At 56.0% G+C, this 26,064-nt stretch overlaps 1 protein-coding gene across 3 annotated transcripts; it reads left to right on the forward strand.

Moving 5' to 3' along the window:
- The first annotated feature begins 3,880 nt into the window (after nucleotides 1–3,880).
- Nucleotides 3,881–25,602, forward strand: RARG (retinoic acid receptor gamma). Of its 3 annotated transcripts, none has more exons than XM_030822575.1 (10): nucleotides 3,881–4,153; nucleotides 4,892–4,958; nucleotides 8,426–8,751; nucleotides 20,434–20,582; nucleotides 20,794–20,935; nucleotides 21,623–21,783; nucleotides 21,982–22,158; nucleotides 22,517–22,721; nucleotides 22,974–23,132; nucleotides 24,305–25,602. In XM_030822575.1, the coding sequence occupies exons 3-10, from the start codon at nucleotides 8,568–8,570 to the stop codon at nucleotides 24,490–24,492; spliced, it is 1,365 nt and encodes a 454-aa protein (XP_030678435.1). In that variant the 5' UTR covers nucleotides 3,881–4,153; nucleotides 4,892–4,958; nucleotides 8,426–8,567; the 3' UTR covers nucleotides 24,493–25,602. The 3 variants fall into 3 exon arrangements, with proteins under 3 accessions (XP_030678435.1, XP_030678436.1, XP_030678437.1); XM_030822576.1 differs by having other exon boundaries at nucleotides 4,895–4,958; XM_030822577.1 differs by lacking the exons at nucleotides 3,881–4,153; nucleotides 4,892–4,958; nucleotides 8,426–8,751 and adding an exon at nucleotides 15,560–16,297.
- The last annotated feature ends 462 nt before the right edge of the window (nucleotides 25,603–26,064 follow it).

A 26,064-nucleotide genomic window follows, 5' to 3' on the forward strand; every position in this document is an offset into this window, starting at 1 on the left:
TCAAGTCTCAGCCTGTGAGTTGTCTTCCCTCCCTGTCTCTGTTTCCCTTTCTGGAGGAAATGAATGCATTCAGGTATCTCAGCGTCCTGCTATGACCACAAGGAGGTACTTACCATCCCTCCCTTTTGGCATATTGAAATCCAAGCATGTCACAGGAATGGAAGGCCCCTCTTTTTTTGGGGGCAGGGGGAGCAGACTGGCTGAGGGCCAGAACCTCAATTCCAGGGCCTTTGCACATACTCTTGAGCAGCACATATATTTCGCTGCCCTTCCTTCTCTCTAATCTCCTCTGGTTTTTTCTCCGAAGACTTACCTGATCTCCTTGGCAGGGGAAGAATACTCCTCTGCTCCATTCTCATGGTATCTCATGCCTCTCCACACTGATTATTCTAGTTGCAGTTTTGTGGATTATTTGGTTAACATCTGACTCCATCCAACTGTGAACCTGCCAGAGACCATACCTGGGTATTCCCAGAACCTAGCACAGTGCTTATCACATAGTGGATGCCTAATAAAGATTTGTTGAATTAATGCATGGTGCCTGTTCAGGGAAGAAATTCCCAGAGCTGTTTAGGCTAATCCTAAAATCCTGAGCTTCAAAATTAAGTCCTTATTCTATGTGGGGATCTGGGCAGCACTGGGGCTGGTAAGGACCTTCCACACAAAAACTCACTCACCAGGAGAGTCAACGAGCTGGCAAGCAGCAGCATAGGCCTGGTACAAGGGATGGAGTGGAGCAAGCACCAGAGGCAGGGCTGGCACCAGCACTGGCACAGAGCCTGCCTAGGGGGAGGAGGTGGGAGAGGAGGAAGGGAAAAAGAGGACACGTGTTGTACAAAACATGTTTTCATCACGCTCTCCCTGGGTGCCCTGGTCTCCAAGCCCTGAGAGCACTTCCATGCCTTAATGATGTCCTTGGGGGCTGCAACACAGCTCCCCCACCACCTCCCATAGTCATCTGCCAGATACCTCTGAGCATGGCATAGGACATCCCCCATACCACCAGATTTGGGCATGGGGAAATGACCTATTCAGTGTCCTGATGCCGGAGGGTTGGGAGGGGGTGAGGGTGAAAATTAGGGTGGGGCAATTTTCATCCTCACCACTGTGCGCCCCCCCCAGCATCAGGACACTGAATAAGTCATTTCCCCATGACTTTCAGGACAGGTGGGACAGATATCTGCATTCTTTTCCTCTCCTCATAATCTCTCCTTTTGGTCTTTGCTCTGGGATGAGGGGAGCAAACAAAGCCTGGTCCTAGGGCCCCCAAGATATCATTTCTCCAAGTTGCCAGGGTGACAAAGTGGAGCAGCCACAAACAGAGCAAAGCCTAGAAATAGGGATGACCCAAGGGAAAGAGGAATGAGGGGAGCCCCCTCCACCAGTTTCCAGAGTGGGAAGCCCTCTTCCCAAGCCTCCTCCTGGAATCTCTGGACAGAAAGCTGGCTCTGTTGCAAGCTGGGGAGTGGAGAGTGGGGAGAAGAATCTGAAGCCCTCACAATGCCCCTCTTCCCTGTCCCCCAATCTGCTGCTGCTGTTTGGTTTGACTTCCAAACTGCTGCAGTGAACAGACCCCAGTCACTGGGTCCTGGGGAGGGGCGGTAGAGGGGGCGGGGGTGGAAGCAGTGGCAATCCCAAGGGGAGGAGCCGGCATAGGGCGGGTCTTCCTGGGCATCGCTGCTTGGCTGCTGTCCTCGGCTGGGGACGAGGAGGCTGCCAGAAGGGAGGAGCTATAGTTACCAAGACGGATGGATAGACAAACGCCCACCAGAGACAAAGACCTGGGCAGACAGACAGACAAACCAAAACAAAGGGAGGGTAGAGACAGTTGGAATTCTGACTCCCTCTGTCTTCAGAGGCTACCCCAAGTGTTTTGTCCCCCGATTTAGGCTTCCCTGGCCCCATTTGCTACCTAGATGCACTGTCTCAGAGCTCCAGCTGTTGATCTTTGGGACCAACCCTAAGCCCCTCTACAGAAGGAGAAGGGAAGAGTTCAGAGAGACGATACTCAGCAGGGAGAGGAGAGTGTCATGGGTGGTGCCTGGTTCTGTGTCAGAATGCCCGGCCAGGGAGGGAGTGGTGCCCTTGCCTGGTTCATGAGGACAGGAGGCTCATTCACTGTAAACCAAGTACAGATGTGCTGGAAGGGGGAGGGGGAAATTAGGGCCACATTCCCAAACCACAACTGGGCCCGCCCTCCTCCCACCAGCCACCACTAGGGCAGGACAGGAGGGGTTAACTTTGCAGCCTCTTGGCAGGATCCCTGCCACACAGGCGGGGCGCCATCCCACCCCAGCCTGGACGCCTGGGTCCAACTCCCTGACACCCGCCCCTCCCACACTGCTGAGAGCTGCTCCCAGGGTAACCAAGCAAAGTCAACAGCAGCTAGGCCACCTGGGGACGGGACCCTGGAGTACCTATTCCTAGCTCTTCCTATCCCTGGAGTGAAAGGGAGGGCTTGTCTGCACCCCCATTGCAGTCTCCTGTTATCCTGAGATAACCACGGCATGCCTCTTCATTCCCCCCTCTCCTTCACCTGACTTTGGCTACCAAAAGCAGCCTTTCCCAGGAAGGAGGACACCTGGCCCCCAGGGGGGAGCAAGGACAAAGCCAAGTAATTCCAGTATGGAAAATGTGATGTGACCCAGGAGTCTGCGTCCCAGGTCCTGGCCACCCTGTGAGCATTGCTGGGGAAGGTACTTTGGGTATGTCTGTCCAGCCTACCAGCCTAGCTCAGACTCTCCCCTTCTCCTCTTTCTCCCTCCCAACTCCAGTCCCCATGGGAGTGTTTGGGATCCATGCACAGAGCTTGGACTGCAGACCCATTCTTTTCTCTCCCTCTGTCGTCAGTAGAATGGAGAGTGAAACCACTGGGTTCTCACTCTAGGGTTGAGAGTCTGTCCATGTAGAAGCAGAGAATGCCCCCATCAGACACAGACACTGACTCTCGGCACTGGCATGTGCATGCGCGTGCACAGACACACACACACACACCCATGCACGTGCACACACACACACACCCGGAGTCAACAGCATTCATGGCACATCTACCAGGCAGGCAGGCAGGCAGGCAGGCAGGCTGGTGCTGGCTAGGGCAGACACACACCAGCTCTGCCTGGGCTTTCTCTCTCACACCCAGCCCAAGGCTCCTCCCACTCCCAGCCACAGTTCCTCCTGCCCTCCTCTCCAGCCTCTCCCCTTCCAAATCCAGGCCTAAAGGTGGGGACAACTGGCAGCCAGGGACCCAGGCGCCCTAACTCCTGGAGCTTACTCCAGGCAAGATGTCAGGGAAGATGTCTGTGAGCTCTGGCCTCAGCACCCCCAGCAACAGCCACTAGTCAACCAGTTTGCTCCTGGGACCAAAGGACTGAGGTGGGCTAGGGGGAAAGGCTACTTGGATCTGCAGGTGAAGGCTGAGCAAAGAGTAAGGGCAGGAGCATCTATTCTAGATCTGGCATACTCCTGCCCGGCCCCTCCAGCACTGGGAGGGAGTGGGTACCGCCCCATTGCCTACCCTGGGGAGGCGCCAGAGACTGGCCTCGGAAAAGTCACAGCCTGGCCACAGACAACTCAACTAGTCCCCCCAAAAGGCAGAAAGGAGAAAAGTGCCAGAGAGGGTTGGCATCACGGGGCCAGGACACTGACCTCCTCTGCCAGCCGTGCCCGGCCTCCCAGAGGATGGAGTCACGGAAGCCTAGCAAATGGGAGGGGCAGAGACCCAGGCGTCCCGGGCCGCCCCGCCCAGTCGCCCTCCCGCCCACCCATCCCTCCGCCCCCCAGCCCCAGGGCACAGAGGAGGGAGCCGGGCAGGGGCAGGCAGGGGAGGGAGGAGCGAGGGCGGGAGGGGGAGGAGGGAGTTGGGCAGGGAGGGAGGTGGGGGGGGGGTGGGGAGGGAGAAAAAGAAAGAAAATATTTTCCGTGTCCCCGCCTGCAGAGTCAGTGTGCGGTTTGGGAGAAAATGTGTCGGATATTTTGGGGCGGTCACGTGGGCGGGCGGGCTCCGAGAGGCCCCGGGACAGTCCCAGCCTAGAGCCGTGCCCCCCCAGGAGCCCCCCAGTACGGCGAGCCCTGGACATTGCGACGCTCCATCCAAGAGACCGCCCGACGCCGGGACCTCGGGGCTCCGCCGCCTCCCTCCCCCCTCCCACTCCAGGTGAGTCAGGCGGGGAAGCAGGCTCGCCCGCCCCGTCGCCTGGGTCCTCCGGCGAGGCGGCTGGGGGAGGGGGCGCGGAGGAGCCGCACGGGCGAATGCCCTCCCGAGGCTGGCCAGGCTGGCCGCCGGGCTTGAGGGGGGCTTCTTGCCCCGACCTGGACCAGTCCTGCTGTGGGAAGGGAATGGGGAAGATTTTAACAGGCTGAGGATGGGCTGGGTCATCTGCCCTTCATTTTGGTGCATAGCAGAGGACAGCATTTGGGGAAGTCTTCAGCCAGGGGGCATTCCGCCTTATATTTTTGTGCTGGGAATGTGAGAGAAGACAGGGTTTCCTCTCGCGGGGAAAGACTACCACCCCCTTACCCCCGGGCTCTGAGGGGTAGATTTGATGTTCCATGCTGGTCCAAGTTCCTCCCTCCCCAGTGGAATGGCACAGCTTGGACATCAGAAGGCAAGGAAAACGTCCAGAGGCAAGTGAGCCTGGCCCTCCGCGTCCAGGAGTTCCGAAGGACTAGTGCATAGGATAGGGATCTGTGAACTTTCCTTAAAGTGCTGGATTCCCTCCCACACGTTCCCAGCCCAGGTGCGAGCCTTGGCTCCCTCCAGCCAAGGTGGGGGGCACCTCTGGAGTATTCTTGAGGGAAGCCCAAATGGAACAAAGAAAGAGCAGGAAGACCGGGACAGGGACCCAAGAGTGCTGGTCCCAGAGTTCCACTGACGCTGCCTCTCTGTCTTTAGCAGCTACGGCCCAGTTCCCTCAACCTGACCCAGTATGTAGGAGCCAGACTCTGCAGGCGGCCAGCCGGTAAGAAGATGCTTGGTTATTAGTGGTGGTGGGGGCAGGGGCGCCTGAGTAGGAGGTCTTCAGGGCAGAAGACTGAGATGACTGTCCCGCTTTAGGGCCCTGGTCCTGGGCAGTGGGAATCCCAGTCCTCAAGTCTGAGGCTTCTGCCCTTAGGGTCAGATGCTGAGTTGGGGTCAAGGACCACAGCCAGCGTCTCATATCCTTGAGGCAAGTAGAGAGAAGACAGGGGAGTGCGGGTAGTGTGTGCAGGGTGCCTGGAGCTTGGGTATCCCATATAGACAGACAGACAGACAGACAGACAGACACACACACACACACACACACACACACACACACACACACACATGCACTGTGGCCTACAGCCTAGTAGGCAGCATGGGGCACGCCCCCCCACACCCCAGCACACTCCCACCCTGGCTCAGAAAGCCACCTAACTGGCACCTCCAGTTCCCCCCTCTGCCCCACCCTGCCCATGCCCTCTGATGCCCACACACATTCCACTGGCATTGCCTGCCTGCCTCCTGGGCACTGCCCCTCCCTGGGGCTAGTAGGGTGGAGGGAGGGCACCTGGGGATGAGAGGTGGAGACTCAAGGGTCTGGACTCCCCCAGGGATGGCACAATGCCAAGGAAGCCTGGCCCACTGCTGCCTCCTGGGGAGCAGGCTGGGGGCCCAGGCTAGAGCAGAGGATGCCTGGGTTCTCTGCCCAGGCTGGAGATGGGGTCATGGAAAAAGGTGGTCGTGTTTATACAGAGGGGAGGGGGGCAGCGGGTGGAGAGTGGCCGACAAGAGCAGCTTTGTTCCAGGCTCTGGAGCGGGCAGGGCGGCAGGGAAACGCACCCCCCTCCATCCGGCAGCCCCCTTCATCCATGCCCTCCCCTCAACTCCACCTCAGCTCTAAGAGAAGCAGCTTTGTAAGAGCCCCTCTCCCCAGTCCGTCATCCCCCCCGCCCCACCATCTGAGATGGCATCTTAGTAGAGGAAGAATGTTCTCTACTTTCCACGAGTCCCCGAAAGAATCAAGGCATCTGGGGCCTCAGTTTAGGACTTCCTTTTACTCTGCACTGCCTTCAATTCCTTAGTCCATTCCTCTACCCTGGGTTTAAGACCCTCCCCTTCTCTTCCCAGCCAAGACAGAACCAAGGCTCAGAAATGGGAGGAATCTCTACCCCCTTACTCTCTTCACTTAACTCCCAAGTCCCTTCTCTGAGGCAAAATAAGAGGAAGGCCAAGGACAACTCTCCTTGGCTCACATGCAGCATCATTCCTTGGTGAGGATCAGGAGCTGAGCATCCCTCTGTGGGGACCCCCCACTGCCCTACCTGCCTGTGTTTCCCATTGGTAGGTGAGAAGCAAAGAAAGACAAGGAGGGCTAAGGCAGAGAGCCCTGTACCCAGTCTAAGCCAAGTCTGGGGAACATAGGGATGGGGGAATCCTCTAGTAGCTTCTCACCCTTGTCATTGGAGGGGTTAATCCACCTGGAATGTGGCCTGGCCAGTTGAGCTGTGGCCCAGGGGCCTCAGGGGCCCCCGAACTCCTGGCTCCATCTGGGCTTAACTAGGGATGGGAACTTCGGAGGGGAATAGGAGAAGGAAAAGGAGAGGGACCCTGGAGGCTTGGAGCTCAGACTTTTAGGGCCTGCGAAGACACTGGGCTAAAGAGTTTGAGGGTGCTGGGTGTATGGGTGGTGCCATGGTGAGGGGCAGGGGCTGCTTCATTCATAAGGGCTGAGTGAAATGTGATGGCTTTGGGGTCTGGGTTCTTGTAACCTCCATGACAGTTTACCCTCAAGGGCTTGAAGGCCAAGGTAGAGGAGAGAAAGAAAAACAAGTAAAAACAAAAATAAAAACCAGAGGTATAAAGACTGAGAGCTACACATCCTAGAAGCAAATACTGATGGAAAGAAAGGCAGATATACCCATCCTCTACCTCTGGGCCTGCCCACCCCGTGGTCTGTCTGCATTTTAGTTTCTTGGCCCTTCTCTGCCCTTCATAGCAGTCTGTTATGGCTCTGGCTGGTGGAGATACCCCCAGGCTGGGGTGACTCTTCCTCCCTAGCCCACTAACTGCCTAGAGAGGTGAGAAGTTCTGGGGCTCCTAGGAAAGCCAAACTTTTCCTTTGTCAGAGGATCAAGATAGGAACCACCTACTTAGCACTAGGATTCCCATCTCCTCTCTCTACCTTCGTCTCTTCCCCTTCCTCTTAGAGGGAAGCTTACTTTTAGGGGAGGAGAGGATGCAGGGAGAACTTCCTAGAAACAGGGAGCCCAGGGATAAGAAAGAAAAGGAGGCAGAATGCCCTGGCGTGTGGCTCACGCCTGTAATCCCAGCACTTTGAGAGGCCAAGGCAGGCAGATCACCTGAGGTTGGGAGTTCGAGACCAGCCTGACCAACCTGGAGAAACCCCATCTCTACTAAAAATATAAACATTAGCCGTCTCAACAAAACAAAACAAAAAGAGAGAGAGAAAAGGAAGCAGAGAAGTAAAGTCAGCTGACCACGAAGCAGCTCCTTGGCATCATACACTTGGCACAAGTGGGGGCTCCATCAACATCCTTAGATTTGAACCAGTGGGTACAAGAGGGCTTAGAGGGCGAGGAAAAATTGGAGACAGGAAGAATTGGGAGGGGAAACTGGAAGAGGGAGTGTTGAGGAAAACAGAGAGGGAAGTGCTTACTGAAGCAGAGTATGGAGGAAAATAAGGTACAAAAAAAACTAATATGAGACATTTACATCACATTTCCTATGTGCCCTACATTATGCCAGACACTTGACATTGGTTAATTTATTTAGTCCTCACAATAACCATATGAGGTAGGCCCTATTATTAGTCCCAAGTGATGCATGAAGAAACTGAGGCACAGAGAGATTAAGTAACATGCCCGAAGTCCCACAGCTAGCAAGTGGTGGGGTACAGTCCAGGTAGTCTGGCTCTAGAGTCTGTCCCCCTAACCTTTGCCTTGTACTCCTCTCCAGAGAGCTGTAGGGCTCCCAGGTTATAAAAGAGTTATGTTTGCCTTCTCCAGGATGGTAAAGAGTTTGAATCTGGGCTCCCCCACTTGCAGCCATGTGACCTTAAGCCAGTCACTTCACCTCAGTTTCCTCATATGTGAAATGAGAATCATAACTCCCAGTTCACAGGACTGATGTGAGGGTTAGGTCAAATGCTTAGCCCAGTTGTGGTGATTCATGATCACTTCCCAATCTAGGAGTTCTCTCCACCAGAAGTCCTCCGACCATCATTCACCTTGGGACCTCAGTTTACCCTTTCCTGGAGCTCCTCTGGAGAGTTTCTCAGAGGCTGCATAACCCCCTGCCCTGCCCTCTCTACCACACTGCAAGGGCCCCGAGCCAGGGCAGGATAAACTGTAGCAGCACAGAGGGAGAAGACTGTAACTGAGAGACAGTCGTAGGGCTTGGAACCTCAGAGTGGTCATTCTCTCATCTCTCCTTTCTCTTTCTCCCTAGGACTTTTGGAGGCCCAGTGGGCAGGCCAGGCAGGGTGGGCACGGAGCCTCCCAGGCTGGGGCAGTGGGCATGGGCGGGGGCTGTGGCTGAAGACCTCCCCCGCCCACTGCAGACCCCAGGGGACTCCCACACCGCAGCTGCCATGGCCACCAATAAGGAGCGACTCTTTGCGGCTGGTGCCCTGGGGCCTGGATCTGGCTACCCAGGGGCAGGCTTCCCCTTCGCCTTCCCAGGGGCACTCAGGGGGTCTCCGCCTTTCGAGATGCTGAGCCCTAGCTTCCGGGGCCTGGGCCAGCCTGACCTCCCCAAGGAGATGGCCTCTCTGTGTGAGTCTCAGGGATCTTGGGGAATGAGGGCAAATGTTAACAAGAGGGCATCTGGAGGGTGGATGGTAAAAGAGTTGGCACCCCAGTTAGGAAGGCAGGCAGGGGACAGGGGTTTGGCGTAATGGAGTATTAGTGAATAATGGAGGGTGGCAGTGGTGTTGAGGAAGGAGTTTGGATGTGGACTCAATGGAAGTGTTTGCAAATGAGAGTTCTCCTGCTCAAATAGGATAGGGAGGTAGCAGGCCTAAAACTTGGGGGGTGGGTATCTAAAACTGCCTCCTGGGTCAGTCAACTAGTAGAGGGGAATACCTTTGTGTGGGCAGCTGGGTGTGGGTCTGGTGCAGCATGAAGCTGCTGCCTGCGTGCAGTGGGGAGTTGGAGGGAGCCAGACTGGGAAGCAGAGGAGTCTGGGAGGCCAGTCACCTGGCTCTGTGATCAAGAGGTGAAACTGGACCGGGCGCAGTGGCTTATGTCCGTAATCCCAGCACTTTGGGAGGCCAAGGTGGGTGGGTCACTTGAGGCCAGGAGTTCGAGACCAGCCTGGCCAACATGGTGAAACCCCCCCTTCCGTAAAAATGCAAAAATTAGCTGGGCGTGGTGGCGCACACTTGTAGTCCCAGCTACTTGGGAGGCTGAGGCACAAGAATTGCTTGAACGCAGGAAGCAGAGATCTTGCCACTGCACCCCAGTCTGGGCGATAGAGTGAGAATCTGTCTAAAAAAAAAAAAAAAAGAAAGAAAAAGGCTCACGCCTGTAATCCCAGCACTTTGGGAGACCAAGGAGGGCAGATCACCTGAGGTCAGGAGTTCGAGACCAGCCTGACCAACATAGTGAAACCCTGTCTCTAAAAATACAAAAGTTAGCCAGGTGTGGTGGCGTGTGCCTGTAATCCCAGCTACTTGGGAGGCTGAGGCAGGAGAATCACTTGAACCTGGGAGGCAGAGGTTGCGGTGAGCTGAGATCATGCCACTGCACTCCAGCTTGGGTGACAGAGCGAGATTCCATCTCAAAAAAATAAAAAATAAAAAATAAAAACCCCATCATTACTAAAAATACAAAAATTAGTGGGCGTGGTGGCGCACGCATGTAATCTCAGCTACTCAGGAGGCTGAGGGAGGAGAATCGCTTGAAACCAGAGGCGAAGGTTGCAGTGAGCCAAGATCGCGCCACTGTACTCTAGCCTGGGCGACAGAGCAAGATTCTGTCTCAAAGAGAGAGAGAGAAAAAAAGGTGAAATTGCTTTGAATTACGTGGAGGCTGCAAAAAGGGGAAAGAAATCCTGTGCCAGGTCCCCAAAGATGTGTGGGGTCAGGAGACTGTGCTTCTTGGTTTTGGGAAGGATGGAAATGACTGCAAAGAAGGTAGCTTTTGTACCATGAGTAATCCAGAGAGGCAGAGGGGGTGTTCCAGAAGCATCCTCTCCTCCAGCGATGTGGGTCTGGGCTCCTCCCCTCCCTGCAGGTCTGGCATAGAGCCTGCATGCTGTGCAGATCCCTACTTGTTCCCCAGGCCTGCCCTCTTTGGGTTAAGCCTTTGAGTGCTGACAGCAGGCAAGGCTTGGGCCTCTCCTCTCCTCCTCCCTCTGGGACCCCTCTCCTCCTGGTAGTCATTCCTCCTGGCCAGGCCATTACAGGTGGGGGTTCCAAGCTGGTTAAGAGAAGGCTTCAACTGGGGACAACAGAAGGTGATTGAAGGGCGGGGGAAAGAGCAATTTCAGAGAAAGAGTTGGAGAGAAAAAGACAAAAAGATAAACGCACATCCTTCATGGCTCCACAAGTGCAGAGACAGAGGTAGAAGAAAAGGCGCCCTGCTTCCAGGAGGGGGCACGCAGAGGGTTGTGTGTCTGTATGTGAAAGGGGTGACTAGGCTGGGCTGGCAGCTCCACTGGAAAGAGTGTGTTCATCGGAGAAGGGGTGAGTGTGTGGTGCCTCAAGACTTGATGCTGTTGTGTGTGTGCAGCATCTCCCTGGGCCTCTGCTCATGTACAGAATTCCAGCGTGTGCAACAAAGAGTCAGTGTGAGGAGTGAGGAGGGATTTTGTAGTGCTGCTGATGCTGTGGCTGGCGTTTGCTGAAGCCTGCTGGTGGCATGTCTGTAGTCCAACAGGGGTTATTTGAGTGGCATGTAGGTGAACAAGAGAGCACAAAGTACCCTTTTTGGAAACTTCAGCTGGGCTTCCCCAGACTTCATTTTCACCCCATGAATCTGTCCTAGGGACCCGGGGAAGTGGGAAGGAACCACCCTCCTCACATGAATGTACTTCTGGCAGAGAACCCTACAACTCAGCCTCTTGGGACTTGATTTTCCCAGGTTCTGGGAGAGGCAAGTAAAGGAGATGGAGTGGAGAGGGACAGGAGAGAGAATGGTAGTGGGGACAATGCTAGAGCTAGTAGCCAGTGTCCAGTGATGTCCCCTTTGCACCCCTGTGCCGTGGACACACTGAGATCAAGGTCAGGGTTCAAAGTGAGGTCAAGGTAGGGAAGTGGTCAGGCTGGGCTCCATCTTCGAAGGCCACGCTGAAGGAGGGGGCTGAAAGGAGAAATCCAAGGGAGGAGCCAGAGCCGGGGCAGGTAGCTGGGGAGGGTGCGGCTAGCATGGAAGGACAGGCCTGGGCAGGGAGGTGGCAGGAGGAGGGAGGAGGGGAAGGCTTGGGGGTGGGTCGCTACGTGGCTTAAATGGGGGTGGGGCATGCAGCACCTAGTGATAGTGGAGAGGAAGACATAGGGGAGAGGAAGAGATCCAGGAGTCTGGGAAACCTTCCAGAGTGGGAGAGTAGCAGAAGGGTGAGAGAGTGTCCTCTCTCATTTCTCCCACCTGCTGTCCCTTTTTGGCTGGGAGCATCTAGTGGAGAGGGTTTAGAGGCCTAAATCTGATGCCAAAGGCACACTCATCTTGAGTTTGTGCATCTCATCACCCTCTCCCTTATTCTATGGATGACACACACACATTCTCTCTCACACATAGACTAAGAGAGGTGGCCCTTGAAGAGGTCTGGCACTTCTCCCTGGGGCTGGCTCTTGGATCTTATTGCTGGGTCCCTGGCACCTTGGGGACATCCTTGTTGAGAACTGAAGTCTTGCTCTACTTCCTGGGGCTGTCTCGGGGTCTGAAGGGGGTGAGACAGGCATCTCGGAACTGCGTGGTGGTGGAGGGGAGGCTCAGGGAGCACGTGCTGCTGAGGCAAGCACAGGCCTGTGCTCATGGAAAGCAGAGGGGTGTGTGTACGTGTGTGTGCATGCGTGTGTGTTCATGCATGTGCATGAAACCCCAGGTGTCTGTGTCCCTACGAATCTCTATCTTTGTGAATCCTAGTGTGTTCTAGATTTGCTTTCTATAGGGAACAGAGTGTGATGAAAGAGAAGGGAAGCCTTGCCCTCCTCCCACCCCTGGGCAGATAGCTGTGGTCCTGATGACCTAGCCCAGTTTGTCCTCTGAACCTAGTGATGCTGCCCTGGCCATGGGGCCACTGTCCCTGGGGCAAGGAGCCCAGACTTCATCACACTAAGTCACCACACATGGAGAAACCGAGGACAGGCTGGCACAGAGAGAGAGTCTTGCTTAAAAGAAACTGAAAAAGAGAGACTCACAGACAAGACAAGGGACAGCTACCCAGGCCCAAAGGTGCAGACACAGAGAAGCCAGGCACTGGGAGAAGCAAGGAGAACAAGCAGGCGGGTAAGGGCAGTGAGCAGGCAGCAGTGAGGCCTCCTCCAGGAAAAAACCCCAGTCGACTGCCTCCTTTCCCCTCCCCTCCCCGGTCTCTCCTCCTCCGGCACAGGCTCCAGCTCCAGGCCTCCAGGCCGACACAAACGGGGCTTTGATTGCAACAGGAAACCTCTTTGGCGGCGGGGGTGGGGTGGGGGGGTGGGGGGGGTGGGGGGGAGCTGGGCAAGCCGCCGCCGCCAGGGCCCAGGCCTGCACCCCCTTCTCCTGGCCCCCTACCCGGTCCCAGCCCCCATCCTGCCCAACGCGCCTCACATCCCTGCTTTGGGCCCCACTCTCATTCACACCTCCCTATTCTTCTGCTCTTCTGCTGCCCCCTCCTCCAGAGACCCCCTCCCATTGCCCTTCAGGTGGGACTCCTACCTCAGGACTTACCCTTCTGACAGGGTCTGCTTTACTTTGAAATGCCCCCTTTTCAACTTTTCGAGGGAGGGTTTTAGAAAAAAGGGAGAATTTAGCGTGAGGAATTCAAAGCCAGTTATCCTCAAGCCCCATCCAGAAGGTGGCAAGGAGGGAAAGGCAGGGTGCATAAGGAGTTAGCTGTCTCTGCCCTGTCTCGCCCTGGCCAAACTCATCCTTGCCAGGGTGGCAGGGACTCTAAGGGGTGACCCCGAAAGAATCTGAGTGCTAATGGCTTTATTAGTTGGGAAGGGGTACTCTCCTCTTTGCCTCTAGGGCTATGCCTTTGTGGGGGCTCTAGCTGGGAGTCGGGTATGCCCTGGGGGTGGGGATCATAGGGAAGGGGGTGAGTCAGGCAGCAGCCCCCTTCATACTCCCACCAGGATGGTGGAGAACATCTGGTTCCCATGAAATGCTAGAAGGCTAATGGGTCTAATTGCTGCAATAAGGGCTGGGGAAACTTTGGGGAAAAGAGGCGGCACTAGATCCCCCATCCTCTTACCTTCTCCCCAAGGCTGTACTAAGTTTGTCTAGAATGGGGGGGTCAGGGTGGATGGGGAGGGCGGGCCTGACACCCTAATGCCTGGTCCTAAGGACCCCCTCCATGCAGTGCCTGGGATGCACACACAGATGGGGTGATGAGGAGTGGGGTGCATCTGGTGAAGAGAAACGGGGGCTATTGAGGACTCATGGCTTCCTGGAGCCCTCCCCCAGCTCCTCCTGTGCCCTCCTCCCAACCCCCTCCCTGTGGCCTGGCCACTTCTGGTTCTAATTACCAACCAGGCAGGCCTGACTTAATTGGGACCTTTCAGATTTCTGAGGGGGAAGGGGGGTACTGACAGCTTGAAGTTGACTAATCAAGGCTCTTTCCCTCTTGTTTTCGGGGGTACTCCCTATTTTGCACTTAACTGATTGTTTTTGTTGTTGTTTGCCGCTGGTCAGATTCTGATTCAGAAAGTTTCTTTCTTTCTTTCTTTCTTCCTTTCTTTCTTTCTTTCTTTCTTTCTTTCTTTCTTTCTTCTTTCTTTCTTTCTTTCTTTCTTTCTTTCTTTCTTTCTTTCTTTCTTCTTTCTTTCCTTTCTCTTTCTTTCTCCTCCTTTCTTTCTCTTTCTTTCTTTTCCTTGCTGTCTTCCTTTCTTTCCCTCTTTCTCTCTTTCTTTCTTTTCTTCTTTTTGTGGGGTTGGGGTGACTGGATTCAGAAATGGGTATTTGGGGTTGGGGGAGGAGGAGGGAGTTTACACTGGGTTGGAAAGAGCAGTGCATTCCCTTCCCATCCCTGCTTCAAGCCCCCCAGTCAGCCTTGCCACCCCGAGGTTCCTCGCCATCCACAAGTCAGGCCTATTCCCAGCCCCGGCAGCCCCTCGCCCCTCCCCCGCGCCCGCCATCCCTCGCCTACTCTGGCACCCCTTCCTGCCCTTTATTCTTCCCACAGGCGCCCCACTCCTGCAGCACCCTAGTGCGCCCCCCACCCGGTACAACAGATTCTTAGAAAAGCGCGCCCCGCCCTGGCCCAGCCACAGCCGCCTGGCGGGGGAAGGGCCCGTCCGGGCGCCGCTCCCGCTCCGCGGCGCTGCCCGTGTGAGCGGTGCTGACAGAGCCGGCTGGGCAGGCAGGCCGGGCGGCCCGGCGGCTGAGGGCGGGGCGCGGGGGAGGGGCGGTTTCCGGGAGTCGCCGCCGCTGGCGCTGTCCGGGGCCAGGGTCCCCCATTCGGCCCTGCCGGGCCAGGGCAAACTTCTGACGTGGCCAACCCCCCGCCCACCTACCCCCTTCTCCGCCGGGCGAGGGCGCTCAGTGCCGGAAGGGGCAACCCAGGGAACAGTGTTGCGGCCTTGGAGAGCTGAGGGGCACTAACCGAAGGGAGGGCAGTTATGGCTAGGCTAGGGGGTATTTAAAGACCCTGAGAACAGTCAGTGACCAGAAGCGCCCCTATTGCCGAGGGAGCCCTTGGCAGTGAGAAACTGGAGGAGGGGAGTTGGCCATCAGGGGCAGATTCATCGAGGCGCAATTGGCACGGCAGGCACAGTTTAGGGGGTAGTTTTGTGCTCTAAAAGTGAAGTTATGTTCGAGGAAGGAGCATCGAGAGAGACGGTCGAGGCGCTTAGGGGGCGTCAGTTGCGGGATAAGGCTTCGGGGACTGGGAGGGTGGCGGCCCGGGCCGCGGCGGAGGGCGGACCGCTCGGGCTAGGAGGGGTAGACTCTGGCTGCGCTGGAGGGGGCGGGGGACTCCGCGGCAGCGCTGGAGACGGCCTGGGCGGGGTGGGGCGGGGCCGGGTCAGGAGGAGGTGAGCGCGCTCGGCCACCCGCCCCAAGGGGGGTTCCCGGAGAGTTCACGGCGGGAGCGCGCTCCGGCCCTAGTACCGGGGGTGGGGAGACGGGAAGGAAGGAGGAGGCAGCGCGCGCCGAGCCGCAGGAATGCACTTTTCGGCCCTGAAGCGGGCGCGCGGAGGGCGAGGGCGGAGCCAGGCCTGGGAATGAGTTGGGTGGAGGTAGTGCAGGTCCCGAGCCTCAGGAGAGCAGCTGCGCGCGGGGACCTCGACGTTCCCCTCTCCCCAGTCATCCTTAACACCCCTGTATTGACTAGTGTGAAAAAGGGAGAGTTTGGGGAGAGGGAAAACTCTGAAAGGAAATGCTTATGCTTGGTTCCTCCACTCCTTCCTCCAACCCCGACCTGGGCACGCGCCTCGTGCAAATGCGTGCAAAGCCTTTGAGCTGTGGAGTATGCTTGCAAGCATTCTCCCGAGCAAGGTGTGTTTGCACAAATGTGTGTGCACCTATTTTATATGCGTGCTCACATGTATGTGCTCTCTTGCATATTTGCAAATTCTTGGTGTCTGATAAGATAAATGCATGCACGGATGTGTGTCTAAGCAAGCGCGCGCGCCGCGGAGCGAGTGTACGTATGTGTATGTGTGCGCTCCACTCTCAGCTCTGCTCATCTCGGTGCCCGGCCCCCTTCGCTCTCCAAGCCCCACCCCTCACCCCTCCGGGCTTCGCTTTTAAAAAAGGTCTCCCCAGTGCTAGCTGCCGAAGCACCCAGATAGAGCTGGACGGAGGCTAAAGCGGCAGCCCCAGCTTCGCGCCCCGCCCAGTCCCTTTCTCCTGCTGGGGATCCCCCCTCTTCCCCGCCCACCCCTTACCCGCATGCAGCCCAGCGCCCTATGCTAGCCCTCCCCCTCCCCCCCTGCTGTAGCGGGGCGCCGCCGGGGGAGGAGGGGGAATCGGCTGCGGGTCTTGGTGTTTCTAGCACCCAGCTTCCCTTCAAGCCGGGTCGCGATGTACGACTGTATGGAAACGTTTGCCCCGGGTCCGCGACGGCTGTACGGGGCGGCCGGGCCCGGGGCCGGCTTGCTGCGCAGAGCCACCGGCAGCTCCTGTTTCGCCGGACTTGAATCTTTTGCCTGGCTGCAACCCGCCAGCCTGCAATGTAGGTACCCGAGACCGGGGCTGGGGTGTAGGGTGCAGGAGAGGCTGGGATTTACTCTTTCCGTGTGTAAAGAGTGGAACTGAGGTGCAAGGACGAGCTTCTGGCCCTTTCTATGTAAGGTACTGGCCCTTTAAACGTGGGGGCCTCAGCGTCTCCTTTGCGTGTGTGCAGTAGTGTTTGGAGTGTGTGTGGTTTTTATGGTGGGTGTTTAGCTCGAACTTGTGGTTGATGCCACTCCAGAGTTCCTGGGGATAGGGAGAGACAGAGGTGTGTGGGTAGTTTGCGCCTTTAGGTCCGTGGCCCTGGAAGGATATGACACTCAGGACCGTGGGTGGCGTTTGTAAAGCCCATGTGGGAAGCTGGCAGTGTTAAAAATATTGTTTGCAGAGCGTGTGAATCCCTGGAGTGTGCAGCACCTTGCCTAGGTGGTGTGGGTGTGGGAGCAAGGGTCTCTCCACCAGTGTCGCCAGCGACAGCTGCCAGGTCCACATGGCCTGTGAGGGGATGTTTGTGGCGTGAGGCCGGGAGGGCGTGTGCCCCTGCGTGGCTGCGGGGGCGGTTTTGGAAAGTGCTGTGTTCGAGAGTGCATCCTGTGTGTTCTCATGCCGGGTGGAAAAGGTTGTGCACACAAGAGGGAGAAGGCTGAGTTCTGTACGCCACCCCCATATAAAAAAAGAAATGTTTGGAAACGTGTATGCGGTTACATGCAGAGATGACTTTTTCCTATGGCTCCAACACACACAACTTCAGCAGGAAGCGAAAAGTTTAAAGCAAAGTCTGTGTGTGTGGTGGGGGGTGGCCTGAAGTTGACAGCGGCAGGGCGAGGACCATTACTGGGTCCCCAAATATCTATCTTCCCCCTCCGTGAAATGGGAGATGCCAGGCCTGGGGCCTTGGAACCCCTTTCCAGAGCAGTAATAAAAAGCTGGGGACTGAGAGGCAGTAAAAATGAAGTCCAGATGAGAGGCGGCTTTGAAGCTTGGGCCGCAGTGCCTGGCGGGGGTGGGGTGTGGGGAGGGGCCAGGAGCGGAGCCTGGAACACCCCCCAAATTTACCCTGGGCTGGGATGTGCTCGCTGCCTGGGTGCGGACGGCCCGGGGATGAGGGGCTTGGGGGCACGCTGGGAAGGGTGGGAAGGGGCGGGCAGCGGGCGGGGCGGCGGGCGCTAGGGGAGTGCGCACGCCAGGTCACCAAGCCCCCGCCAACGCGCCTCGCTCCTTGGCACCAGGCAGCGCTGTTTACAAGTTCAGATTTTTTTTTTTTTTTTTTGGTTCCAGAGCAGAGCTGCTCAAATTTAACAACTGGGAAGCTGGAAGAGGGAGATGGCAAACCTGGAGACCGGACTTGACTTTACTTTTGGGTGGGGTGGGGGAAGAATTAAAAGTGTGTCATTTAAAGAACCGAGAAAGCATGGAACTATTGCTTTGCACCAAATCCCTGTGAATTCTTAACTTTCCTCTCATTGCCCAATAGGATGGGGAGTTGGGGTATGTTGTATGTTGTGGGGGTGCTGAGATGGAAAGAATCTTTCAGGAAGGGCTTCTGGGGGCTGGGCAGAGACCCTGTCTTTTTTCAGGCCTATGGAAGAAGCCCTTTGGGCTTGACTGGCGGTAGGTTTTTGAGTTTTAATTTGGACTAATAATTTTGACCTCTGGGATCCTGGTGGACACACAAAGCCAGCTTCAGGCCTGCCCCCGCACACTTTCAGAAGGAAGGCTGCTTGGCGGGTGGAGGTGGGCTGGATGTGTGTGTGTGTGTGTGTGTGTGTCCGTTTGGAAGCTTTGGTGTCCTGGTGCTGCGTTGGCAGGCTGGGGTGTTTGTCTGGTGGTAGAGCTGTTCCCTTGTGTGGCCAAGTGCTGGGTGTTGTGTGTCAGCCTTGTGACTGGTACATCTACCTCCACGGTGTAGCTGGAGTGAGTGTGTCTCTATTCTGGCTGTGTGTCTGTGCCAGAATCTAGTGAGGGTTCTAGGATCCCATTGTAATATGCCTGCTTTGGTGCCCTGTGTGTTGTTAACCTGTGTGTGTGTGTCTCCAAGGAGGTGTGTGCTAGATTGTGAGTCCAGGCTGCTCAGCTCTGAGCCTTGCAGCTGGGAGCGTTTACAGCCGGTTATAAAGAGTTTGTTTGAAGCTCCGAGCAGCCTGGTCAGGAATTTCCTCAATTTCAGCAATTTGGGCTTTAAAAGGAGAAAACCCCAGAGCCCACCCTCATCCTTCCCAGCAGGGGCCCCTGCCTAACCCAGGAGCTGCATCCCAGTGGTGGGGTCTAAGCCCAAGGCTGGGGAGGGGATCTGATTGGAGTAGACCCAGTTAGCTTTCTGGGGCCTTGACCTCGCAGATTGACCTCGGAGCCACTAGGCTGCACTTTAGGGTTCAGGAGGTGGGGATGTGACACTATCACTTAGACGGGAAAAGTTGCCCCCGGGCCTGTCTCCCTAAGGCCCCCAGTCTTATAATTGGCTGGCACTGCCCCATGCCAGTCTGACCGCACCCAGGCCCTTGCGCAACAGAGGAAATGAGGCAGCGCTCTGCGGGCAGGGAGGGCGTCAGCGCCAGAGTGAGCACCACCCCACGCACAGGCCTTGGGCAGAACACGTGCCCTTGGAGGACACAGTGATGGGCCTGAGGAGTGAGGAGAGGTTGGGAAAGGCATTCCTGCCCTCCTCACATCTCTCAGCACCAGCCCCTCCTGGAGCCCCCGTCCCTAGTCTTGAATAGACTCCAGGCACCCTTCTTTCCCCCCTCTCCTCTCTCCTTTTTCTTTGGGGGAATCTCACCCTGGCAGGATTCTTATGCTAATTGATTGTATGTGTGTTGGGGGTGGGTAGGGCTTCCCGCCTGTGGGGTGGGTGGAGCTAGCTTGGAACCCTGGCATCCTGGGCATTCCTTCCGCCCTTCTGGCTGCATTGGAGCGGACTTCTGACCAGGGGGGCTGCAGAGGGTTAGAAGGGAGAAGGTGTTCATGAGGTGGGTGCGTGGGACACACCTTAGGGAGGGTCTTAGGAATTTTTTTGCATTAACTTGGGCCCTCCAGGTTTGGGCAACAGGTCCTGCAGGTTGAATAATTTACAAATTTTCTGAGCCTCTGAAGACCAACCACACACGCGCACACACACACACACACACACACACTTACCCAGCAGCCTTTTGAACAGAGCAGAGCATGTCCTCCCCATACTGTGGGGCTGAGACCCCTTTTGAGCTGCAATTGGGTATTTTCAGAGTGAAGACATAACCTCAGAGAGGGTCCAGAAACAGGACCCCTCCCCCATCAGTCCTGTTTACCTACTGTCACCTGACTTCTCCAGTTTGCTACACCTCCAATGGCTTCCAGACCTGAGAAACTGAGCAAACACCTCAGTCTCCGCTTCCCCAGCTTCTCTGACTCACGGCCACTTGGATCTGCTGGTGGTGTGGCACTGAGCTGGTCACTTCCCCTCTCGTGGCCTCAGTTTCTTCAGGCGTGAACCAAGGCTGTGGTGCATCCTCTCACTCCCCTTTGCCCCGTTTGCTCCACTGTCTCTGATGGTTATTCGGGGTGGTGTGAGAGAGAAGCCTGAGGAGTTATCCCCCCTGTACTACTGGAAAGGAAATGAGGTCCTGGTTTACCTGCTAAGCATCCCAGCAGGTCATTTGGCCAGTACCAGCTACAGGAAGCCTGTCATTGCCTACCCGCCCCCAGAGTTATTGCCCCACAGGGAGGACAGTGGGAGGTAGACTATCTGATAAAGATACACCAAAAAGACAGAGAGTGACTAGAGAGCTCAGAGCTGCAGGGCTTTAAGCCTTCTACCCACCTCCTGTATAGTTAGGGAAACAGGCCCAGAGAAGTCAATTTCCAGAATGGCCTTGGTCTGGAATTTGGAGGATTAAACATGTCATACAGGGTGAGGGCTGGCATTCTTGTGAACAAGTTGGTTAGACTGTGGAGGGTGGACTAGGGTCACAACAAGCTGTGGTAATAGTGGTCATTAAGAGGATTCTGACAGCGCTTACTGCTGGGACTAGTGCACTGTGGTAGTGATGGCTGTCACCGGTGGGCCAAGGAACAAATGCACATGGGGTGTGTGTGATGAGGAAGCCTGGAGGTCTGTGGGGTCCTTCTCCCCTGACCCTCACATCACTGCTTCCCTCCCAGCGGTGGAGACACAGAGCACCAGCTCAGAGGAGATGGTGCCCAGCTCACCCTCGCCCCCTCCGCCTCCTCGGGTCTACAAGCCATGCTTCGTGTGCAATGACAAGTCCTCTGGCTACCACTATGGGGTCAGCTCTTGTGAAGGCTGCAAGGTGTGTACGTGGTGGGGGTGGGCAGACGGGGGATCCAGTTACCCTAGTAAGATGAGAGACCAGGCACACAGATGCTATGTGTGAGCAGCACTGCTTTGCACATAGGTGGTTAATAGATTAGGTCAAGCCTGGGGCAACTTGCAAGGCCAGTGAGAGGCTGGTACTCCCAGCATTGTGCTTCAGTGGCCCTCTCTCTTTCCCTCAACTCCAGGGCTTCTTTCGCCGAAGCATCCAGAAGAACATGGTGTACACGTGTCACCGCGACAAAAACTGTATCATCAACAAGGTGACCAGGAATCGCTGCCAGTACTGCCGGCTACAGAAGTGCTTCGAAGTGGGCATGTCCAAGGAAGGTAGGCTGCCGTCCTTGGCTTGGGCAGGAGCACTTTGGTCCTACCCTATGGCTGTGGCCCTCTTTCCTCTGGCAACTCCCACTTCCCTGACCTCTGAGACTTGGCCTGCCCTAGGGTGCTGCCTTCTCCCAGGCCAGTCTTATTTGATGAGCTCCATTCACCCAGGAGGCCCCACCATTTCCCATTCTCCCTCTCAGGGAGCTTGACTCTTCCTCTGAATGGGTGAATAAGTAGGGTCTCACATTCCCCCTGTTTCATGGGGGAAATGAAGCCAGTGGGCTTGCCAGTCCCTTCCCCTCCCCTGGACTGAGCCAGAGATGGATATGGGGTGGCTCCTCCTCTCCACCCCCTCCCTCGCCCCCATTGTGCTGCCAAGGCTATAAGTGGATATCCTGCCGCCTGCATATCCTGCCCCCCCTCCCCCAGCTCCTGCAGGGTGACAGGAAGGGCAGGATGGAGCCGAATGGCCTGGGGAGGGAGTAGGGGCTGCAGGCCCTGGGTGGGGCTGGGGAGAACCAGCCTGGGAATAGGAGCTAATATAGGCGATAGGGAAACTGAGGCACTAATTACAGTGCCAGAGAATAGATATTAATGATAAGGACTGAGCACATTAAATAAGGGTGAGAGAGGACACCCAAGAGGAGGCTCTGAGGGTCCTGACCCTCTCCTTGCGCCTCCACCCACAAGCTGTGCGAAATGACCGGAACAAGAAGAAGAAAGAGGTGAAGGAAGAAGGGTCACCTGACAGCTATGAGCTGAGCCCTCAGTTAGAAGAGCTCATCACCAAGGTCAGCAAAGCCCATCAGGAGACTTTCCCCTCGCTCTGCCAGCTGGGCAAGTATACCACGGTGAGGAATGGGCAGAGCCCAGTGAGGGCAGGGCACTCTTCACTTTGGGGAATGGGGCTGGGTTGTGTTGGAGGCTATCATCGACTGTTGCTGAGGACAAGGAAGGCATCAGAATGCAGAGGAGAGAGCTTGGGAGAAGACAGCCCCCAGAGGTGGGCCTCAGCTTGCCTTCCAACCTCCTACTCCTTCCATCTGCAGAACTCCAGTGCAGACCACCGCGTGCAGCTAGATCTGGGGCTGTGGGACAAGTTCAGTGAGCTGGCTACCAAGTGCATCATCAAGATCGTGGAGTTTGCCAAGCGGTTGCCTGGCTTTACAGGTCTCAGCATTGCTGACCAGATCACTCTGCTCAAGGCTGCCTGCCTAGATATCCTGGTAAGTTAGGCCCTGTGGGTCCTGCCACAGCCCGACCCGCATATGGGACCCTCAACAATTCCTTGATCCATGCAAAGATTTCCTTACTCTGCACCCCCTGCCACACATGTGGGACTCCTCAGCTCTCTTTTTGTCTTAGCCTCTGCCCCTATGACCTGATCCTAGACTTTTGGATGCCCTGTCTCCTCCTGACTTCCCAGGACTACCCCTGCCAAGCCTCAGATCCTCCACCTCTGCCTTCTCCACGCCTGCTTCAGGTTGCTCTCACTGGGGACCTAACCTCCTCACTTTCCACTCATTTCCTCTTTTCCCCATCCCCCAGAAACAGCACTAACCCTCCTCCACCCCCCACCTCCAGATGCTGCGGATCTGCACAAGGTACACGCCAGAGCAGGACACCATGACCTTCTCCGACGGGCTGACCCTGAACCGGACCCAGATGCACAATGCCGGCTTCGGGCCCCTCACAGACCTTGTCTTTGCCTTTGCTGGGCAGCTCCTGCCCCTGGAGATGGATGACACCGAGACAGGGCTGCTCAGCGCCATCTGCCTCATCTGCGGAGGTGCGGGGGCGCCCCCTGGCGTCTGCTCAGTGCTCAGTCTCCTTTCCCACCACTCCATGCGGGATCTGTCTGGGAGGGGGCGTGGAGGACCCAGTGGTCTCTTCTGCTGGTAATTCTTGCACCCGGCCCCATCCACAGAGTTCTGAAACCCTGTACAGGCTTCCCAAAAGGCCGGTTGGGGATCAGCCATCTGTCACTGTGTCTTCCCCATCTTTTCCTTCCCCTCTCACTCCAGTATACTTGTCCCCATAGACCGCATGGACCTGGAGGAGCCCGAAAAAGTAGACAAGCTGCAGGAGCCACTGCTGGAAGCCCTGAGGCTGTACGCCCGGCGCCGGCGGCCCAGCCAGCCCTACATGTTCCCAAGGATGCTAATGAAAATCACCGACCTCCGGGGCATCAGCACTAAGGGTGAGTCATGAGTGGATGTCCCCTCTCTGTCTTCCCAGGGCTGTTGATCTCCCAGGTCGGACAGGAGGACATGCAGAGACAAGAACAGAGTAGTTGAGAACCAGGCAATCTACACTGGAATCCTAGCTCTGCCACATAGTAGTGGGAGACTTTGGGCAAATTGCTTCTAAACCAGTACTGTCCAATAGAACTTTCTGCAATGATGGGAATACAATAGTCATTAGCCACATGTGGCTATTAAGCATCTGAAATGTGACTACTGCAACTGCAGAATTGAATTTTTAATTCAGCACAATTCTAAGTATATATATATATATATATATTTAGAGACAAAGTCTTGGGCAAATTGCTTTACTTTTTTAATCTCGTTTGTAAATTGGACTATTATTCACGTACCTTGTAAGACTGTCTTGAGGACTAAATTAGTTAATATACAATGTAAAGCCAGGCACCATGGTGCACATCTGTAGTTCCAGCTACTCAGGAGGCTGAGGCAGAAAGATCAGTTGAGGCCAGAAGTTGGAAGCTGCAGTGAACTATGATTGCACCTGTGAATAGCCACTGCAGTCCAGCCTGGGTAAGACCCTGCCTCTAAAGCAACAACAACAGCAACACAACAAAAAAAACCCATAACATATACAGTGTACTTAGAATTGTGCTGAATTAAAAATTCCATTTTGCAGTTGCAGTAGTCACATTTCAGATTGCCACATGTGGCCAATGACTACTGTATTCCTATCATTGCAAAGTTCTGTTGGACAGTCCAGGCTTAGAAGGATGTCTGGAACATAGTGTTTGATAAATATTAGCTGTTGTAATAAATGTTGTTAAGAGGACAGGACTAGGAACAAGGGACAAGCTCTGGACATTCGAGAGTGGGGTACTTGGGGAGTGGGGTTGGAAGTTGTGTGCATTGCGCTCGCTGAAGAGGCAGCCTGAAAGAATGGGATGAATGGGCAGCAAGCCTGGTAGAGAAGGCCAGATAGAGGTTCCAGGCAGAGGAGTGGCACCCGGGAAGCCTAGTGAGAAGAGGATGAACTGGGGACAGAGAGGTGGTGGGCCTGTGCTGGGCGCCCCCTAGGGGAGTCAGGGGCAGTTGAGAAAGGTTAGGCAGATGGCCTTAAGGGCCATGTGCCTCTGTCCTCCTGAGCCTCTCTCTCTCTCCATTGTAGGAGCTGAAAGGGCCATTACTCTGAAGATGGAGATTCCAGGCCCGATGCCTCCCCTAATCCGAGAGATGCTGGAGAACCCTGAAATGTTTGAGGATGACTCCTCGCAGCCTGGTCCCCACCCCAATGCCTCTAGCGAGGATGAGGTTCCCGGGGGCCAGGGCAAAGGGGGCCTGAAGTCCCCAGCCTGACCAGGGCCCCTGACCTCCCCGCTGTGGGGGTTGGGGCTCCAGGCAGCAGACTGACCATCTCCCAGACCACCAGTGACTGGGGGAGGACCTGCTCTGCCCTCTCCCCGCCCCTTCCAATGAGCTCCTTGTTTTTGCCAAAGTTTCCAGGGGTGCCTCTGTGTTCATCCCCTTCCTGATTTAACCGGCTCCCTCGCCAGTCCCGGGGGCCTGTCCTGCTCCCAGAGAGAGAGCAGAGGGATGAGCCTGGGTTTGGACTCTAAAATCTCAGCACTGCCCCCCGGGTGCCAGGGTCCTAGACTTCCCAGGGCAAGAGGAAGACCCTGCCATTCCACAGCCCCTTCCTCTGCCAGGTGCTTGGCTCTCTGGGAGCAAACAGGAACACTAGAGACCAAAAAGGGGGCAAAGGAGAAGGGCTGAGCCCACCTTCTTGCCCCTACCCTTGGTGCCTAATGCTGTGTGATGCACCTGCAGGGTGTGTGCTAGCCTCTGTGCCCCGTCCTTGTGCCAGGTCAAGGTGGGGGCAGGCTGGGCCCTGCATTTCTGGGGCAGGAACAGAGGGTGAAAGGGACAGATAGATGCAGGTCCGTTCTGCACCTCTTGGCTTGGGTGCAGAGTTCACCCTGTGCCCTCCGTTACGAGTCCCTCCCCCAGCCCTGTCATGTGCCTTGGGCTCCTCCTGCCCTCCATCTCAGCCATCAGGGCAGAGACCCTCCTACACTACAGAGGGCCAGGGGATCCCTCTCTCCCTAGTGACTTCCACCCTTTACTCCCCAGAGCAGCTTGGCCCAGGGAGGGGGGATGCTGCTTAGCTGATCCTGCCCAGACCCAGAGGAAGCCTCTATTTATTTATTAGCTTTTGTTTACACCCTGGAATTGACCCCTTCCTCCAGGGGTCTTGGGTGGGGGAGCCCAGGGCCCCTGTGACCCCTCCTTTCTTCCTCCAATCCCCAGTTTGTATTTAGCTGCCAAATAAGATTCCCATTGGCTCCCTGTGTTCTCTTGGGGGGTCAGGGTGCTGTCCCCTCCCCTCTGTTTACATCTCCCCTCTACCCCGCTGTATCGCATATTGCTGAGTTTTCTATTTTTGCAAAATAAAGTGATGGAAACTCACGGGATGTGGCTCCCTTTAGGAGGTGGTAGGGAAATGACCAGCTGACCTGGTGAGGGAGCTGAGTGAGGAGGGAAAGCTTGTAATTGATTGGACTTTGCAGCTTTCTTGGTAGAAGAAAACAGGATGAAATGTGCCTGGCTTGTGGTGGGGACAGGATGGGGGAAAGGGAGCCCATGGGGACTCACCCTGAGTGACTGGGTTTCCCACAGCCACCAAGTGTGGGTTCAGAATCTCTGTCACCCATGCTGGAGTGCGTGGTTGGCTCACTGTAACCTCCACTTCCCAGGTTCAAGCAATTCTCTTGCCTCAGCCTCCCGAGTAGCTGGAATTACAGGGGTGCACCACCACGCCCAGCTAATTTTTTTTTATTTTTAGTAGAGATGGGGTTTCGCCATGTTGGCCAGGCTGGTCTCGAACTCCTGACCTCAGGTGATCCACCTGCCTTGGCCTCCCAAAGTGCT

This window comes from Nomascus leucogenys, chromosome 11 (genome assembly GCF_006542625.1).
Source record: "Nomascus leucogenys isolate Asia chromosome 11, Asia_NLE_v1, whole genome shotgun sequence".
In the NCBI taxonomy this organism is placed as follows: domain Eukaryota; kingdom Metazoa; phylum Chordata; class Mammalia; order Primates; family Hylobatidae; genus Nomascus; species Nomascus leucogenys.